The 19,829-nt window shown below is 31.2% G+C and overlaps 1 protein-coding gene across 1 annotated transcript; it reads left to right on the plus strand.

Annotated features, from left to right (window-relative positions):
- Window positions 1-481: 481 nt before the first annotated feature.
- On the plus strand, window positions 482-2,318 carry GASA32 (gibberellin-regulated protein 32). The gene is made up of 4 exons (NM_001253155.3): window positions 482-671; window positions 813-857; window positions 998-1,031; window positions 1,825-2,318. The coding sequence occupies exons 1-4, from the start codon at window positions 609-611 to the stop codon at window positions 2,004-2,006; spliced, it is 324 nt and encodes a 107-aa protein (NP_001240084.1). The 5' UTR covers window positions 482-608; the 3' UTR covers window positions 2,007-2,318.
- Window positions 2,319-19,829: the final 17,511 nt, after the last annotated feature.

Consider the following 19,829-nt stretch of genomic DNA (forward strand, 5'->3'; position numbering starts at 1 on the left):
AATCCACCTTTAAAACAGAAAAATAGACAAAATCAAACATTTTTATTCAAACATTTTGTTTAGTAGATAAAAGTTAAAACCTTCCTGCTCTTCATCTTTTCTCATTTGGTTTTAGATACTTAAAATCAATACGAAATTAAATTAGATAATGCATATTTTTCTCTGCAAGTCTAAATGAATTATAGAAGCATGCGTGTTTTTGTAAGAGTGGTAGATTTTAGGAGCAGCAAACATGCGGTTATGTTGCAAGTTGCTTAGCCTTTTTCCTAATTAAATTCAATGCTTTGTTGTATAGACCATACGATCCGATCTCACGTTAAATTTGCATAATCACCGTCATGATATTTGTGCCGACACACGTGTCAGACATTGGTTGTCCACATAGAGGACAAGTTTCTACTCCTACATGCACCCAATAAATGTTGCATCTAATCCCCACCCTTCAATGTTTCTATAAATACCCCACACATCAATTGCTTTTGATCCCAGCATCTCCTCAAACACAAACATCCCTCTTGATTTGAAGGTTGTTTTGTGCTTATAGATAAAAGTTCTGCCAAATCAAGAGGGGTTTTCAGATCATAGTGTGTGTGTGTGTGTGTTAAACAATGGCTAAGTTCTTTGCTGCTATGATCTTGGCACTCATTGCCATTTCCATGCTTCAAACAGTGGTTAGTCCTTAATGTCCAAGAACCATACACGTTTTACACACACCATTAATGTTTTTTGTTTGGTACCACTAATGTGTAGTTGTTAGATTTTGAAGGGTTCTTGGTTCTGAGTTCTTAGATTTGAATGGCTTGATTTTTCAGGTTATGGCTGCTAATGAGCAAGGAGGCCACTTGTATGACAACAAGGTATATCCTTTACTTATTCTTCACTCTCTTGTCTCTCTTTCATTGTGGGGTGTGAAGAATGAAAAATGGGGTTTTGGGATTTTGATTTCTAAGGGGTCAACTAGTGCTGATTTAAGCTTCTTAATTGTGTTTTTCTTCAGAGCAAATATGGAAGTGGGAGTGTCAAGAGATACCGTAAGTAAAGTTCTTGTCTTCGTCTTCTCTTTTTATGGTATGATATAAAGCAATGTAGGGTGTCTTTGTTTTATCCTTTCAATGGCAGTTTTAATCCGTCGGCACAATTTCCGATAGATAGTTCTCTGGGTAGTAATGAGTTCTTAAAAGTACATTTGAAACTTGTTCAACGGAAATATAAACAAGCACGTAAATATTATGAGATTTCTCGAACTTTTTTGGACTTGTAAATGGTGGTAACACTGAGATTGGAAGAAGGATAATTTTTAACTGCAAGTTTTTTATTTTAAATTTAAAATTGATTTTGAATATATTTTCATATCATTATACATTAAACTAGAATCAAAATTAATTTTGCCTTCAAAAATTAATTCAAATACACAAGCTCTTCCCAAAAGCTCGCAGAGCAGATCTTGGATTGTTGTTTTGTTATTATTTTTAGTTAAGACAAATTGTACTACCATTATTTTGTACTTCTCTTGACAAAGGTCTGAACTAAAAAAACGGAAATATATTACTCCTATTTTTTTTATATAAATTGAAGGAATATGTAGAACTACTATTTTTTTATTAACTGTGACCCTAGTACACTAGTCTTCACAGTCAATTTTAGTTTGACCGTGGTCAATTTTTTTCCCCGCAAAAGCTGCTTCTTTTGGAGTGTTTTGACTGATGTGTGAAAAGAGGCGAGTCAAATGGCTATTGAGTATTGTATTGAACATAATGCTTGATTTGTTTATTACCAATGCTATGAATATGTCTCACCTCTCTTTTGGGAATGTGATATGACCAGAATGCCCATCACAATGCTCGAGGAGATGTAGCCAGACCCAATACCACAAGCCCTGCATGTTTTTCTGTCAGAAGTGCTGCAGGAAATGCCTGTGTGTGCCCCCGGGGTATTATGGTAATAAAGCTGTGTGCCCTTGCTACAACAACTGGAAGACCAAGGAAGGAGGACCCAAGTGCCCTTGAACTTCAACTTCATCAAATTGTTGCTTTTCACTATATTTTTATCATCTCCCTTGGGCCAATTTAATGCACTAGCTTACTTTCCCTACTATTTTACCCGTCCTAACCAAATGCTCCCCTTTTGGTGGCACTCTACGATATATGTTTTTATGTATTTTGGTGTATCCTCCTTAGGCCTTGTTTGCCTTTAATGAGAGTGGTTATTAATATCAATATATCAACTATAAAACTTATTGCTAGCATATGGTATCTTGTCTTGGCCAATTTACTATTCATGATTCTAATTATGGAATGAATGGCGTTAATTCGTACTAATGATATATTGAATCGTTAAAATACAGAATTGGGTTGTTGAAAAATTGCCTAGTTATGACGTACTTTACATCATTACGAGAACACTAGTTAAATATAATTATTTCTGAACTGCAAGCTCCCTATTTTTTTCTACTAGAAGAAGCTCAATATCTGTGATAGCTTTCGTGAAAGAGTTTGCAGCCATGACCTGAAAAAGGAACAGGAAAAAAGCCAATTTCGGCCTATACTATGTGATAAGGAAAAGTGATGCTCTTGCTCTGTAACAGACCCTTCTCAAAGTTTGAAGGCCCATTTAATTGAAGACGCGTACTTTTCTTTTCTTATTTCTTTACAAAGTAAAGATACCACAAAAGTAAAAGGTGGTGACGGTGACCATGCAACTAGATGAAGAGCTGAAGGGATAAATTTCTAAGTTCTATAAAGGGGTTGCTATTCTTAACCCTACCTTTTCTATTTACATCCCCATTAACAAATTTTAAAACATGAGAGGTGTAAATAGAAAAAGCGGAGGTGAGAATAGCAACTCCCTTCTATGTCTTTAAAATACTATTCTAACCATTTAATTTATGAATACATGTCTAGTTGCACGTTTAAAGCTATAATCAAAGCACTGATAAAAAGAAAGCTATAATCAAAGCTATTTCAACTTTCATTTTTTCATTCTTTCATCAGTAATTTACCAGGGGCTTGCTTTGAATGGGATCCAATTCCAATGTGTTACTGTGCTACTACACATATCATACATGACTCCGAACCAGAAGGAAGCAAATTCCTTCTTATTGGTAAAAACAATGAGACTTATTCATGGTAAGATTTGGCTTACTCGAGTACAGGAAGAACGGTATTTTCAAATCTGGATTGTGATGGTGGTATTACGATGGCCAAGCAATTACGTAACATAATTATAATTAAAGCCAAGGTGTTGCACTACTATTGCAAAAACCCCTTTTTACATCGGTTAAAAAGAACAATTTTTATTGTGGAGTCCATGGCGACCTGTGAATCAGGTAGGATTCTTGTGCTAGGAAGCTCCTTGGACTGAAACTCTTTGGAAATTAAACAACTCTTCCAATGCACGGTGGCAGTGGAATGTGACTCGTTCTTCACATCATTGCAGCTATTTACCTCCTTTTTCTTAATCTGCATGGTTATCCAGATGGGTACGCTTGTCAAGATCGACTACCAAATGGAAACGGAGGCGGTGGTTCTTGAGAGAGTGACGATGGATCTCCATCAGTGGAGATCTTCAACAGAATGGACTTTTGTGCTTGAGCTCAAAATCCTCAAACTTGCTCCAATCTATATTTTGTAATTAGAGTTAATCCGAGAGAAGAAAAATGAAGGACTAATTCTAAAGAGGCAAGCCAGGGAAATGCAACATGTGAAGGATCAAATATGATGCTTTAAAGCCATTTCCCACATTGGTAGAACTGATGTAAAACTGTAAATCAATTAAACTAAACATTGAGCAAAGAATTTTAAAGAATTTCCCTAAATCGGTTAACTACAGCCGATGTAAAATAATTACTTTTTAAAATTAATAGTAAAACAAATGATGTAGAAAAGACATTGTAAAATATTATTGTCGTAGTTGTAAAATCTTATTCTTGTAATAATGTGATGGAGGTAAGGGTGGTTTAATGCGAGTATTGAAAATCATACTTTCGATTTCGAATGATGGAATTGACTATGTTAATTGTTAAGATATAGTTGTGAAAAGAGAGTGTGCAAGAGAGGGGGGGTGTATTTTCTTGACGAATGGGATAGAGAATTACACCACGAAAGTGGAGAAAGAGATGAGGAGGTGTATATTTACTAGGGTAATTTGGGGGAAAAAAGAGAAAAGGGAGGTGTGTAAGTAAAAGCAGGTGTAAATAGAAAGTGCCTATTCGATTGTGTATTTAAAATTTCAGTAACTTCAGTCTATTGATATAATTTTTCCCGCAAGGCTTAGCATATAAAATAGCTTCTTCTTTTGTACATATAATAAAGCCATTTTTTTTTTTGCATATAATGTTTTAGATTGTATTAGATTTCTTTTGGGTCCATAAATTTGCTAGAGGTTTTGGGTTTATCCTTTTGTTGATCCTGGTTTGGATGCTATTGGGCATTTTCTTTTTTTATCTAACAATATGAATCGTCTCTCATGAATGGCAGTGGGCTTGGTTCAGTCACGTTTTTGTTTACCCTCTCAAACTCAGATTTGTAATTAGTTGAAACTGAGTAATTAGCTTTCTGAACTTTCTAATGGTGCATCTGCCCAGAGCAAGTGAAACTGTTAGTCTTTCCTATTTTGAACCAACTTTCTTAAGAATTTCGATTACTTTAGCAACTCTTACTCTTTGTTAGAAAGGTAGTGATTTATGTTTAATTGTATTTTTTCTTTTTAGTTTTTTAAAAAATAATTTTATAAACTATTTTTTAAAGAATAGAAATAGGGAAAAGAATGTAGGAAAAAACAAAAATGATAGAAAAACTGAAATTAAAAAAAATGAATTAGAAATGTTCTGATTTTTTCTTTATTTTTAAAAACTGAAAAAAAAATTATTTTCAAATTACACTTTTTTATGCTTAAAATAATATACATTTGGACATTTTATATTTGACATTTAAAACAAGTTTTTTTTTTGTTTTGTTTTTATAAACAGAAAACTATTTTTAAAAAAAAATCAAAATTGTCCTATTAAAAGTTACTTCATACATGCAAATAACTCTTAGTAGTTAGGTGGCTAGTTTTCCTGTAGTAGCCCATTTGTCACAGGAATTTCGGAATTTAGTCCAAAAATTGCTATGTAAATGAATTTTCATTACTAGTATAAAGTTTTTCTTTGCATACTTTTAATCCAAGAATTTTAGTTCAACTGGCACAACGTTTAATGAACTGTTTCATCATAGATTAACTAAGACCTTTTATAATAGCTTAATATTCCATATATCTTTGAATGAAATGTATGTTTAATTCAATTATGAAATGAATTAAATTAAAGTGATTTCACGAGACTATAGATTACATCTTGTATATATAATAGTGCAAAAAAAAAAAAACTATATAATATAGAAATTAACAGTTAATTAATTAATTAGGCAAATTGCATAAATGTTAAGTCACTATTTAAGTTTTTTGGGCCCTATGATACAAGTTCAATCAAATGATGCCTGCATGATTAGAATCTATATTCAACGTGACAGTTGAAAGGTTGTTGAAATTGAATTTAAGTTTACATGCCAATTAAAGAACAGGATAAAACTTTTATATAGTTTTATGGTACTGTTTGTGTTATTTTTTTTAATTAGAATTAGAATTTTAATTTAACAATCCATGTAATAAAAAATTTACATTAAAGAAATATGTCAATTCCTGGAAATAATAACAAAATACCAATAGATAACATACCAATTAAATATTTTAACAACTTAATAAAGTAAAATAATAAATTATAAATTCCACAATACTTAAATAACTAAATCTAATAATGCATCACTATTAGATAATAACTTGCGGATGTAATAGTAGTGGTTGATATTTCCCATAAAGGGTTTGATGTTGTTAAAGGTGAAAGTTCTTCGATTCAGAAACAACATACTAAATGAATATATGTTGAACCCTAAATACATAAAAAACAATAAAAAAAACAACTCATATTTTGTTCTAATTTTTTTAATTTACTGATTCAGTAGTAAATTCGAGAGTCTATCCAATATCTATTAAGTCTACCTAGAGTTTATAAAAAAAAAATTTGTACACGTGTCAACTCGTAAAAGGTAAGTGGACATGTAAACTTGTGAGAATTAGTGAGTTAACTCGAGAGTTTGATAATCATGCAACATCACTCAAAATTGATAACAATAATAATAATAATAATAATAATAATAATAATAATAATAATAATAATAATAATAATAATAATAATAACAATAATAATAATAATAATAAAAGAACACCTAAAATACTGTATTTAAATTTTGTTCTTTAAAGAAATCTATTACTTAAGTAACAATGCTTGTTTCTTTCCAGGGTGGATTCTTAATTTTTATATTTTTAAGTTATTATGAAGTCTATTAATGAGATATTTACTAATTGTACCCTCTCATTGCTTATGTAAAGAGGATGTATTAATTGATCTATTAATTATATAAGTCACAGATAAAAATTAATTTTCAATTACAAATAGTGTGATTAAATGTAATAATCACTTAAAACATTTAATTTTATGGGACCATTTGTAATAAAACTTAAATTCATGACATTATTAATTGAAATTAACTACATTATTTTTATTATTTTTGATAAATTAATTATATAAAAAAATCAAAGGGACTATATAGAATTATATAAGGTTGGCACGAGTGAAAAAAGTTCTTAGTTCATATGTAAGAGAATGAGGAGTTAGTCTCCAAAGGTATAGGATGAAATGAACATGGATGGTGTATTACTCCTGATTGTCGACTTCTCGACTTCTCGACTTTTCTCATACTATGACATTTTACACGGTGATATTTCACTTAACATCCTTGTTGATCATAACCCTTCACCGATTAGAATTCTTTATAGTTAGCCCTTTCTGAGACCTTAACGTACAATTAACACTTACACTGCTCGACTGCTATCAAGATCATGATTGTCCTCATAAATCAACACGAGACTTGTCAGCATGTTCTGTTCTTACTCACATGCGTTATGAAAAACTTTTCAGATGGTCACCCATTCCATAACTACCCCCAAGTTAAACACGCTTAACTGTAGAGTTCTTAAGTGATATGCTATGAAAAAATAAATACATCTTGTTGGTATAAGTAGTACTAATTAATTCATTTCATTAATCCTCAATTATACAGTCCTATACCTATACAACATCTAAATCTCTCTCTTTTCGGTGTAATTCGTTTAGGGTGTTACAGATGGAGTGAAAGCTAGAAAAGTTATTAATTTGGAAAATTTGAAAGGAATCATGATCCATCCCATTCTATTGTTTCACCCAAATTTTTTGTCTCCCATACATATTTGGGGTGTAGAATTAAATCTTTTAGATTGCAAAAAGAAATCCTTTTATCTTTATAAATTTTATCGTCATTAGTCTCTTAAAGATAATATATTAAAAATAAAGATAATATAGAAATAAAAAATTTATAACTTTCCATTCCATCCTTTTTTTCAAACAAGTGGAATGAAATATTTGTTCCATTCCATTATAAAATATCCAAACAATAGAACAATATTTTTTTTTATTCCACTTCATTCCTATTCCATTCTCAATTATCAATTCAAACATAACCCTACTCTTATGAACTAAGCAAAACCTAGTTGAATGGGGTCTTTCTTTACTTTTAGTAACTCAAAGGAGATTTGGTCCTACACTAAATAACCGACACTCATTGAGAAAAGATTAAATTAAATAATAACGGACTTACAATATTTTTTAAGAAAAAACTCTCAAAATATAGTTTAGTAATAGAAATAAAAGAGATATATTAAAATGGATTAGAGTAAAACGGTTAAGGATAGAGTCATCAAAATAAGGCAAAATCCATAAGCTAACTTGAACCTCCACGGGTTTGGATTGAGTCATGTGGATAAAAATTAATACATTTTGATTATAAGAAAAAATTAACCCAGACCCTTTAAAACTCGATCCATCTGAATTGAACTTGTAGTGAGTTAGATTGACCCATTTTACTATCATCTTAATGTTTGTTCATGTGTCATTATTCAATTATTAATAAGAGTTTGGATTGTTTTATTAATTTTGTTATGTTATTTTATTATTTTACTGCAATCATATGTTTTGCATATTCTCATATTTTTGTAGTATTATTCTTATGTCATACATTTTTTTTCATAAAAAATATTTTTTAAAAAACTTATGTGAACTAATCCATTTAACTCATTAATCCTGATGAATTGGGTTAAGTTAACTTTTTATAGGTTCACCAAAAAGTGAGCCGAGTTGAACTAGTCCATCTTTTGAGTAATCTGTGGTGTCAAACTGAATTAACCAAGTTAGTTTATTTTCACAGTTCTAATTAAGAAGATCAATTATATAAATATTAATAATAAAAAATTAATCTTAGATGGTTGAGGGATAAATTTTTTTGTTAGCTATAGAGATAGTGTGTGTGAATTATGTTTTTAAAAGAAGATAATAGAGAAAATATTAAAAATCTCTAATTAGAGTAAAGAAAATTAGAATTTCACTCTTCAAAATTTGTTTTCTTATTTATAGTATAAGAATTAATAATAGTGGATGATTGATAAAGAAGCCACGTGAAAGCTGAAGCGCAAGAGCCATTAAAGGGAGAAGAGCAAAAAGTAGCACGGTATTGGTTTAAGAATTCACCATGTTGTTTATATTTGCCTCATGCATTTTAATTAAGGACCTGTTATGATTAGTAGTAGTGCTACAAACCTGTCATTATCCCTGCTTAATTATTCGTCTCTCGATTATTAAGAAAAAATTCATTGTCAGACAATTTCACTTATATTTTTCCTCATGTTTTAGATTTGTTTATGCTCTCTTAATAATATTGTTGGATTGCTACTGAGATATCAATCATGCTTTTTGGTTAGGTTTATAGTTAATGATGTGATAAATTATGATTAACAAGGAAAATAAAAGATACAGTTAAGTATTTTGCGAAGTGCATCAGAGAACGTTTCGTACGTTTTCTTATTCTTTTTCATTTTTCAAACAAAAAGTTAACTTTGCCGACCATAAATTGTGGAAAAAACTAATTTATCAGCTGCAGTGCACATTTTGAAATTATAGTCTATGGCGAAAAAGAAAGTCTTGTACAACTTCTATCATCCTTGCTCATTTTCTAATGAAGTGGATAGTGGTCTTAATCTAAGATTACAATTTTGGAAACTATATAATATGAGAATAGAAAGTTACTTATAATATAAGAAATTCAACAACTAATTAAGGGGGAAGGAAACACAGCGGAGAGAAAATGTTTAAAAAGTTCATCCACAAAATTTATTTATTCAATGCAATGAAATTTGATGGAGAAACCATAAATGAAAGAAACACAATTTCACCAAACAAAATCACAGGAGTAAGACTTCACTTCCAAATCATCTCTAATTAATGGTAGTATCTACTGACAAAAACTGAACAATGGCTGAACGATAATAATGGCTTGAAATAAATAACACCGTCGGTGATTCAAGAAGCAACAATATTGGTGATTCGGGAAGCAGAAGTTGAAATCACCATGACATCCCATGAATTAGTACAGATAATTATTCAATTTTAATTAAAAAATTTGAATTTAAGTTTTAAGTATATACTTACGTTAAATATTCAAACAAAATATTTCGTTACGTGCCTATAACTATAACAAATTTTCTAATGATTGCCTCGTACAATAAATAAATATTGTTAAAGATCTCATACGATTAATGATGAGATCAATTAAGTACAAGTAAGGATAATTCCTATCTTATAATCAAATTTATAAGTACAAGTAAGGATAATTCCTATCTTATAATCAAATTTTATAAGATTAAGTTAGATGTATAATTTACTGTCAAACACATATTTCTTCACCAAATTAAGTAAGTTAGATGAAGCTAATAATGCATCCTGTGTTCGGTATAAATATACATGCTTAAGATCTAATCTATCATATTATTAATTTTAGTAAAAAAATGTTCTTAATTTTATTATTATATTTATTATTTTATTAAATTGTTAATTTGACAAGTCCTTGATTAAAATTAGAAACTTGTTATTATGATAGAGGTTATGATAACAAAAAAAATCATTTTATAATTTTAATCTAAATTATTCTTGATCGTAGGATTATTATAATTAGGACATCAATAATTCAGATATATATATATATATATATATATATATATATATATATATATATATAAAATTTTTATTAAATAAAGATTAATAGATCTCATTTATTAAATTACATATATAGATTATGTATATGTGGATGTCATCATTGAACTGACTCAATTGAGAATTTATAATAGTTAATATTATCTTATATGTCAATAAGAAGCTTTCAAGAATAAATATAATAATTTTCTTTGACCTGAGATTGTCATACTAATTAACAAGTTGTTTATTATATTTTAAGTTCGGACACATGATGTTTTAGGGCAATAGTTGAATGGATATTGAATATGGTTAAATACTTGTAGAATTAATAATTAATAAAAAAGAAATCTATCAACTCTAAGTAATGAGTATGAGCTCTTTGATATAATACCTTGGTCAGGACAACCGAATGAAAGAAGAAAAAAATTTCTTTACATCATTCATTAATTAAATGTGTTAGCTTATTCGAGTTTGATAATAATATTATACTCTAGAGTTAACCTTGAGCTATAAATAATGACAAAAAATATTACATTATTTTTCTATTGATTTTTGAAGGTAAGAGATATTATTTTATGTTATCCGAATGCTAAAGAGTGTTTTTAGACGTCTATCTTGATTAAATTAGAAAATTTAGTTTAGTAAAATAAATATTTTAGTGAAATATTATTATATTTTTTTACTAGCACTAAGAATTAAGAATGTAATTAATATAAAAAAAAAAGTTATGCATATTTTTTTTTACTAGCACGAAGAATATTCAACATATACTTTTTGCAGTTTAAAAAAATAGTATAAAAGTAGGCTAGATAGAACAAAATTAATTAATTAATTAACAAAACGACCACCTAAGATAACTTCTTTCCTTTCCATGTTGTCAGCCGACTTTTCATTGCCTCTATAATGGCTTAAGGATTTTATAGGACGAGCCTAAAATTTGATAAGAATACTTGTGGAGTTGTCATTTATCAGGTTTGTTATTTAATGTAGGGTTTGCATTGTATTGAGACATCAAGGAATGAAGAAATGTTTTGTAGCTACCACTTATATCTTCTGTTGACAAGAGGATCAAGGTGAACAAAGGAAAACTCATTCTCATTGAATGTGAAAAGGGAAAACTCAATCTTATTACAGATAGGATTAGGCCTTATATATTAATCTATACAAGGTGAGAAATCTTCTAACCTCCTAACAGAATTGTAACTAACTAATTACAAAACTAACTAATTTAGATATATACAAATCTAATGGTAATAAAGCTGATAGCTCCCCTCAAGTTGGATGGTGTATGCTGCACAATCCCAACTTGGACATCATGGAGGAAAAAGAGGGAGAATGAAGGGGTTTAGTAAACACATCAGCCAGTTGTGACTGCGAAGGAACTGGGAGGAGGTGGATCAGTTTTGACTGCAGTTTTTCTCGAATGATGTGGCAGTCCAGTTCAATATGCTTGCTGCGTTCATGGAATGTTGGATTGTGGGCAAGATATATGGCAGATTTGTTGTCACAATAAACTGAAGCTGATTGGGGAAAGGTAATGTTAAGATCTTGGAACAAGTATTGTAACCACTGTAACTCACATGTTAATGAGGCCAACGCACGATACTCTGTCTCAGTAGATGAACGAGAAACAGTGTTTTGTTTCTTAGATTTCCAGGAAATGAGAGAGCTACCAAGTAAAACACAGTAGCCGGTGATGGATCGCCTAGTATTAGGACAACAAGCCCAATCGGAGTCAGCAAAACCATGGAGTTGAAGTGGGCTGTGACTAGAGAATAGAATTCCCTTGGCAGGACAAGATTTTAGGTACCTTAGAATTCTTGTAGCAGCTTGATAATGAGGCACTAAGGGATTTGAAACATATTGACTAAGGTGTTGAACAGAGAAAGAGATGTCTGGCCTTGTGTGAGTCAAATAAAGAAGCCTGCCAATGAGTCTTCTATAGCCAGAGGGATCATCAAAGGGAACACCATCAGTGGCAGATAATTTGGTGTGAGGATCAAGAGGTACTGAAGCCGGTTTGGAACCCAAAAATCCAGTATCTTCAAGTAGCTCAAGAGTGTACTTTCTTTGATTTAGGAAAATACCAGAAGATGACCTTGCAATTTCCAGGCCAAGAAAGAATCGAAGTTGACCAAGGTCTTTGATCTTAAATTGTTGATCAAGGAATAGTTTGACAGACTTTATCTCTTCCATGGAAGTGCCTGCTAACACAATGTCATCAACATAGACTAATAGAGCTGTAAAGGAAGTGCCATCAGACCTGACATAAAGGGAATGATCTGCTTGAGAGACTTGATAGCCCAAAGAAGTAAGAGCAGTAGAGAGTTTGGAATACCATTGACGGCTAGCTTGCTTCAACCCATATAAGGACTTGTTCAATTTGCATACCTTGGAAGGGGAAGAAGCATCATAACCAGGAGGAAGAGACATATAAACCTCCTCATTCAAGTCACCATGCAAGAAAGCATTGTTGACATCCAGTTGTTCAAGATGCCAACCCCTAACAGCAGCAACAGCTAGTAAAACACGTACTGTAGTCATCTTGGCTACTGGGGAAAAAGTGTCAAAATAGTCAACACCCTCCATCTGAGTGTAACCTTTGGCCACAAGCCTGGCCTTGTACCTTTCTATTGTGCCATTGGCATGGTACTTGATTTTATATACCCATTTGCAACCTACTGGAACCTTTCCACAAGGAAGATCCACAACAGTCCAAGTTTTATTTACCTCAAGAGCTGTAATCTCAGCATCCATGGCCTTCTTCCAATAGTCAAATTTGGAAGCTTGGTTATAGGTTTTGGGCTCAATGGTGGAAGAAATAGAGCAACAAAATATTTTGTAATCAGGAGAACAATTATTATAAGATAAAACAGAAGAAAGGGGGTAAGCAACATTACTTGAAAACTGATTGGTACAGCTAGATATGACATTGCAGTGATAGTCCTGTAAATAACCAGGAGGTCGTTTTGGACGAGTTGACACTCTGGTAGATAAGGGTAAGGGTGGCTCTAAAGTAACAGGAACATTAGTAATGTGGGATGATGTTTGATCTATTGAATTTTGATCAAGATCAGAAGTAGGATGAGTAGGATGAGCTGTAGCAGCAGGGGTAGGTAAGGAACTAGAGTCCAAAGTGTGATCTATGGGTGGAATGGATGCAGGGCTGGTGCTTGTACTGTCTATCAAACCGGTGGATAAAGGAGAGGAGTCCACACAAGGATGAGGTGAGATGTCCAAAGGATCATCATAAAGTGGAAAATTAGATGGAGTATTTGAGGGAGTGGGTCCAGGAACAGTTTTGAAAGGCAAACAATGCTCATAGAAAATAACATTGCGTGAGAGGAAAATATTGTGTGAGTGAAGGTCATAAAGTATGTAGCCTTTAGTACCATCTTTGTAACCAATGAAAACACATTTTCTGGCTCTAGAGTCAAATTTGGTACGATGTGCTTGTATAGTAGTGGCATAGGACAAACAACCAAAGACTTTAAGGTGGAGAAGGGTAGGTGGTAATTTGAATAACAGTTCATAAGGGGATTTAGACTTAAGTAAGGGACTAGTAATTCTGTTTATAACATGGACAACATGTTGAACACAAAAATTCCACATAGTGAGAGGAACATTGGAATGAAAAAAGAAGGACCTAGCCACATTCAAAATATGCTGGTGTTTACGTTCAACTACACCATTCTGTTGAGGGGTCTCAACACATGATTTTTGATGGATAATCCCCTTAGATAGAAAGAAATCATTTAAGGCAAATTCAGTCCCATTGTCAGATCTAAGACATTTTAAGGATGTGTTGAATTGATTTTCTAGATAAGCAACAAAGTTAATAATGTGGTTTTTAGTTTCACTTTTATTTTTGAGAAAAATGACCCAGGTAAATCTGGAATAATCATCTACTAAGGTGAGAAAATATTTATGTCCTAGAAGGGAAATGGTGGAATATGGACCCCAAACATCAGCATGCAATAGTTCAAAAGGAGATAAAGAAGTAGTAATGCTATTAGGAAAAGGAAGCCTCTTTTGTTTAGAAAAATGACAGCTGTCACAAGGTGACATGTTGTTCTTACAAGGTATGAAAGGAAATTGTTTAGAAATAGCTTGCATACCAGAATTTGATACATGTCCTAATCTGGAATGCCAAAGCTCAAAAGAATGAGAAGAAATTGAATTACAAGAACGAATCATATCAGCAGTATCTATCACATACAATCCTCTTTGAAGCTTAGCTGTACCAATCGTTTCCAGAGAATGATTCTGCAAAATCTTGCACAAATCAGTAGTGAAACTTAAATGGCAATTATTTGTACTAGCTAACTTTGTGACAGACATCAAATTGACATGAAAGCAAGGAATGTAAAGAACATGATGGATAGTAATTAAAGGTGAGATAACTACACTACCAGAGATGGAAGCTAGAACCTGTGATCCATTGGGTAAAGAAACAGGGACAGGGACAATGTTTTGATAAGTGGTAAGAGAGGAAAGATCAAAAGTAATATGATCAGTAGCACCGGTATCTAGTATCCAAAGAGAAGGATTCTTACCATTCGGATTGGAGGAAGGGGAATGCAAAGCAAAGGGAGATGTGGTTACTGAATTGGCCTTTGGTTGAGAACCAACTTTTGACTGTTGAAGAGCTTCAAGAATGCCTTGGTACATCTCTTGTGTAAACTGAAAACTGGACTGTGCAGAGGAACCTTGTTGGGTTGATTCCAGAGCAGAAACATTTGAGGTATTGTTGGCCTGAGATGATGATGATGAATTCTTGGACTTATTGGTCTTGTATCCGGGAGGGTAGCCAATCTTCTCAAAACAATTGTCGACGATGTGATTTGTTTTGCCACAGTGAGTGCAAACTCGATTACCACCTTTAGAAGAGCCCTTGCCTTTGTTGTAATATCCCCCTTTACCATTGAAATTGCTCTGATTGGAATTGACTTGCATAGCCATAGCAGAGTCAGAAGTAGCTTCAGAGACTGAATCAGAATTAGAGCCTAGCATTTCACGTTCTTGTTGAATAACCAGGGAGAAAACGTGATCAATGTCCGGGAGAGGATTCATCATCATGATTTGTGATTTAGAATGCGAAAACCGGTCATTCAAGCCTTTAAGGAAGCGAATAACGTAATCTTGTTCGCGATAAACCCTAACAGAATCAATTCCACCACAAGAACAGGGAATTGAGCACTTATAGTGAGGGATTGGACGATAATTCTCCAATTCGTCCCAGTAGATCTTCAATTGAGTGAAGTAATCAGATACATCAAGCGTTCCTTGACGGAAACGATACAGATCCTCTTGTAGATCGGAAATGCGGAAGATATCACTCTGAGAAAACCTAATACGTAGATTCTTCCAAACACCAGCAGCGGTATCGATCCAAAGTACCGATTTTGCGATGGAATCAGAAATTGATCGGTGAATCCAAGCGAGAACCATAGTGTTGCAGCGGATCCACGGTGCATATAACGGATCGGAAACGGGAGGTTTGGGAAGAGATCCATCGATGAACTTGTCTTTGTTCTTCGAAATTAACGCGATGTGCATCGAACGGGACCAAGTGTGGTAGTTCTTGGCCGTTAAAGAAGGAGAAACAAGAACTAGAGTTGGATTCTCATTCGGATGCAGATAGTATGGATTCGCAGAGTTTGTAGAAAAATCAGCGAAGTTCTGGAGTGCCATTGATGAAACTTCAAAAGAAAGCATGAATCAAAAGATAGAAGGAGATCAAAGATTCAACAGAAAAGGGAAGAATAACAATTTTGGAAGAAGTGCAACAATGACTACCAGAACTCATGTGTGCTCTGATACCATGTTGACAAGAGGATCAAGGTGAACAAAGGAAAACTCATTCTCATTGAATGTGAAAAGGGAAAACTCAATCTTATTACAGATAGGATTAGGCCTTATATATTAATCTATACAAGGTGAGAAATCTTCTAACCTCCTAACAGAATTGTAACTAACTAATTACAAAACTAACTAATTTAGATATATACAAATCTAATGGTAATAAAGCTGATATCTTCTTTGTAGCTTTTCATGTTCTTCGTAACTAATTAATGGTAGGCTCAGTTCTTGTATATATAGACTTAGTTTGATTTCTTTAGAAGAGAACGAAGCTGTGAGAAAGCTGTCAGTAAAAGATAATTGTCTGTCTAAGAAGGAATGATTCGTCTCATGTGATATATATTTCACTCTATTTCTCGTGGGAAAATATCCTCCATAAAAAATAATGCTAATGTTCTTTTCCCAATCTCCTCTCATGGGATAAATATATGATTTCTAACTTATTAGAATGTGCTTATAAAATTATGTTAATTTTTTTTCTCTCCTCTTCAATAATTTCCTACAATCTTTTCTTTATTGGATAATGTTAGTTATCAGTTATTAATTTTATTAGTGAAAGAATTCAAATTTACAACTTTTTCCTTCATTTTCTCTACATCAAACCAACTTTATAACTTATAACCTCTATCTCCTAGTCTTACAAACTTGCTGCTATGTGTTCCTTGCTTTTGGTTTAAGCTAAGCAAATTTTGCTTTGGATTTCTTCCATGCTCATATCATTATGTTCATCGCCTGGATAAGTAATGAAACAAGGTGACAATAATTGAACAGTGGTTCCTAATATAGTTGTTATTCGGTTGTAGAATATTAAATATAGAACTTAAATTCTGGACGGTGAAATTAATGGTTCACACCAGTGATGGAAACAGCCAAGTAGCATCTTCATTTTCCTCCTTTAAAATTTTCGGTATAGCATATGGTGGAAGCTAAGAAATTTTGGTGTGGCTATACTTTTGAACTTGAAGGTGCATTTTTTGAAAATCATGGAGCAATGGGTGGTAGGGGCACTTAGGGCTAGCGCCATCGTGATGAAGACTTACATTTAAGATTTGAGAAAACCAGCTGTGTCAATAAATCCTGTTACTACATTACCTTAACGTGTATCAAACGCATCCTTAGAAATTAGAATATCATCCAAATAAATTAATGCAGTTTTTTGTGTTTCTGCTTTGGAAACGCGGCTAGATCATAAGGCGTTTAGTTCTTTGGAGTTAACTTTAAATTTATTAAAAATTGAGTTGATTTAACTTGACTTCATTTATATAGTTTAACCACCACTATTAAATAGTTAGTCTATGCTTAATCAATAATCATGTGATTATGTCTTTATGTACGCAAACATAAAAGTGCCATGACCCATGATGGGCATCCACTAGTATCCAGTGTTAAGCCGTTGCATATTCTTTTCATCATCGCAATCATACCCTGCCTTTAGATAATGTATGAATTTGATTCTGTCGCCAGATAGGAAAAAGTTTAGACATTTATTAAAGAGCTTACAGTGTGAATAGTAAATAAGTTATAAAATTAAGTTTAGACATTTATTAAAGAGCTTCTGACTTGTTTGGTTAGAATTAAGTTTGCATTTTTCTTTATCGCATCTTGAAGTAGCGGGATTAGCTTCATATAAACTTTTTTTTTTTGGTTGTGGATTTTAACATATGTAATTATATTAATAAGTTATAAAATTTCACTCATATATAACAAGCACAATATAATATTATCTTTGCTGTTTTATATAAGAAACAAGTGAGAGTATCTCTTTTTTCCTACTTATAAAAAATATAGACTCACTCCTAAATGTATTCTTAAGAATATAATAGCATTTCTGATCTTAAGTACTTCGGAGGAAAGAAAACATGTTTGGATAAACAGCTTAACAAGTCTTTAATTAAGTTACTTTTAATGTTAAACAAAAAGTTGTTCAAATAACAAAATTCTGTTACTGTACTGCTATAGGTTTATTTCTTTTCAGTAAATTACATTTTCATCTCTTAAGAAATATGAATATTATATTTTTCTCTCTTTATTAAAATATATGTTTCCCTCCCCTTATATATTTAAATATATGCCACTTTAGTCTATTTTTTAATTTTTTCACAAAATTCTATTTATATCCATAAAAAAATATTACCAAACATATAAAAACAAATTACATTAACACACTCATGAGATTTATTCAAATTACGCGTGATACTCTTGTTTATTTAACATTTACACCAACACCCTTTATAGGGTTGGGATGTTGTAATGTTTTCAAATATCAAGTTGAATTAATGTAATATTTAAGGGATATCAATGTAATATTTTCAACCATTAAGAGGTTAATGTAGGAATATAAAAAAGAGTGATATTCTATATAATTCAAAAAAAAACTTAGGAGTAAAAGTGTAATTTACTCAAAATATTACTACATTAGATTTTTATTTTTTGTGTGTGAGAGGGAGACAGATAATGCATCCCTTTAATAATTATTAATTTTAAATAAACTATTATGAATTATGTTAAATTTAAATATATACTTAAAAATGATTTATTTTTAATTATTATTTTCATAAAACGTATTTTATAGTAATCAAATTAAAAATATAAAATTATATATATATATATATATATATATATATATATATATATATATATATATATAATAAAGACAATATTCCTATTTGGTTTACACATATATATTTATACACTTTTTATCTTTTAACTATCCTAAAAAAGTATGCACTACCCTATTTTAATTTTATTTTTACTCTGCTCACACCTCTTCATATAAAAAAAATAATTCAAAATACCAATTTTTTGTGTCTTACTCAAAAGCTAAAAACTGTGGCGGACATCGTTAGTTATAGTACCCGTTTCTCTCTATTAAATGGGTACTATAACTAACGTCTCTCTCTGTTTGCCACATATATATATATATATATAACTTTAATAAAATTAAACACAAAGTAAGATAATATTTAATTAATCTTATCAGTGTAGTATTAATATTATATTATGGAGATATATATATAAGCAGACACTCTAATACTTATCTTTCCACTAGTATATATAATTAAAATAGAATTAACACAAGTACTAAGGTAATTTAATATTAGCCAGGTAATATTTATATAAATATATAAATAAATGGATAATTTTCGTATATATTACTATTATTTATTATATGTATTAAATAATTTTTTTATTTAATAAATATAATACTAATATATTATATTAAATGTATAAAATTTTAAATTTATATATATATATATATATATATATATATTACAATTTATTGTTGAATAAAATGTATATTATCTTTAGTATGGTTCTATATTTTAACCTAAAAATGAAAAGCAGTATAATACTTGCATCTTTCAAACAAAATAATTATAATTTATTTTCGTAGTGTTGAAATAAATAAATTAATTAAACTTTATTAAGACTATAATTTAATACAAGAAAAAAGTATAACTGAAAGAGTGTAATTTACTCTCAGCTTTATTAAATATTGTCATACATGCAGTCAACTGATTGTAAATACTATAAATACGGTGTGCCACTTGTCGTGGGGTGTTAGTCTATATGATACTTTATCAAGAAGGGTCAAGTAGGCACTAGGTGCTCGTTAGATATATATTGGATTTTCTTTTGAAAAATAATAAACGTACACCTTATTAAGAGATGTATGTTGGTGAAAACAATAAACAATTATAAAAAATGATATGTACAATGAAATATATTATAAAAAAGAAAATGAAGTAAAAAAATCTATATTCATAATACTTTTTTTTATCAACACTGGCACCTTACCTTGTTTAAAAAAAAA

This window comes from Glycine max, chromosome 18 (genome assembly GCF_000004515.6).
Source record: "Glycine max cultivar Williams 82 chromosome 18, Glycine_max_v4.0, whole genome shotgun sequence".
Lineage (NCBI taxonomy): Eukaryota > Viridiplantae > Streptophyta > Magnoliopsida > Fabales > Fabaceae > Glycine > Glycine max.

What these genes read in the sequence shown, in the direction of transcription:
- GASA32 (NM_001253155.3), top strand. Translation starts at nt 609, where the DNA reads ATGGCTAAGTTCTTTGCTGCTATGATCTTGGCACTCATTGCCATTTCC. An exon ending in TTTCCATGCTTCAAACAGTG is followed by an intron (nt 672 to 812) that starts GTTAGTCCTTAA and finishes TTGATTTTTCAG; the next exon opens with GTTATGGCTGCTAATGAGCA. An exon ending in GCCACTTGTATGACAACAAG is followed by an intron (nt 858 to 997) that starts GTATATCCTTTA and finishes GTTTTTCTTCAG; the next exon opens with AGCAAATATGGAAGTGGGAG.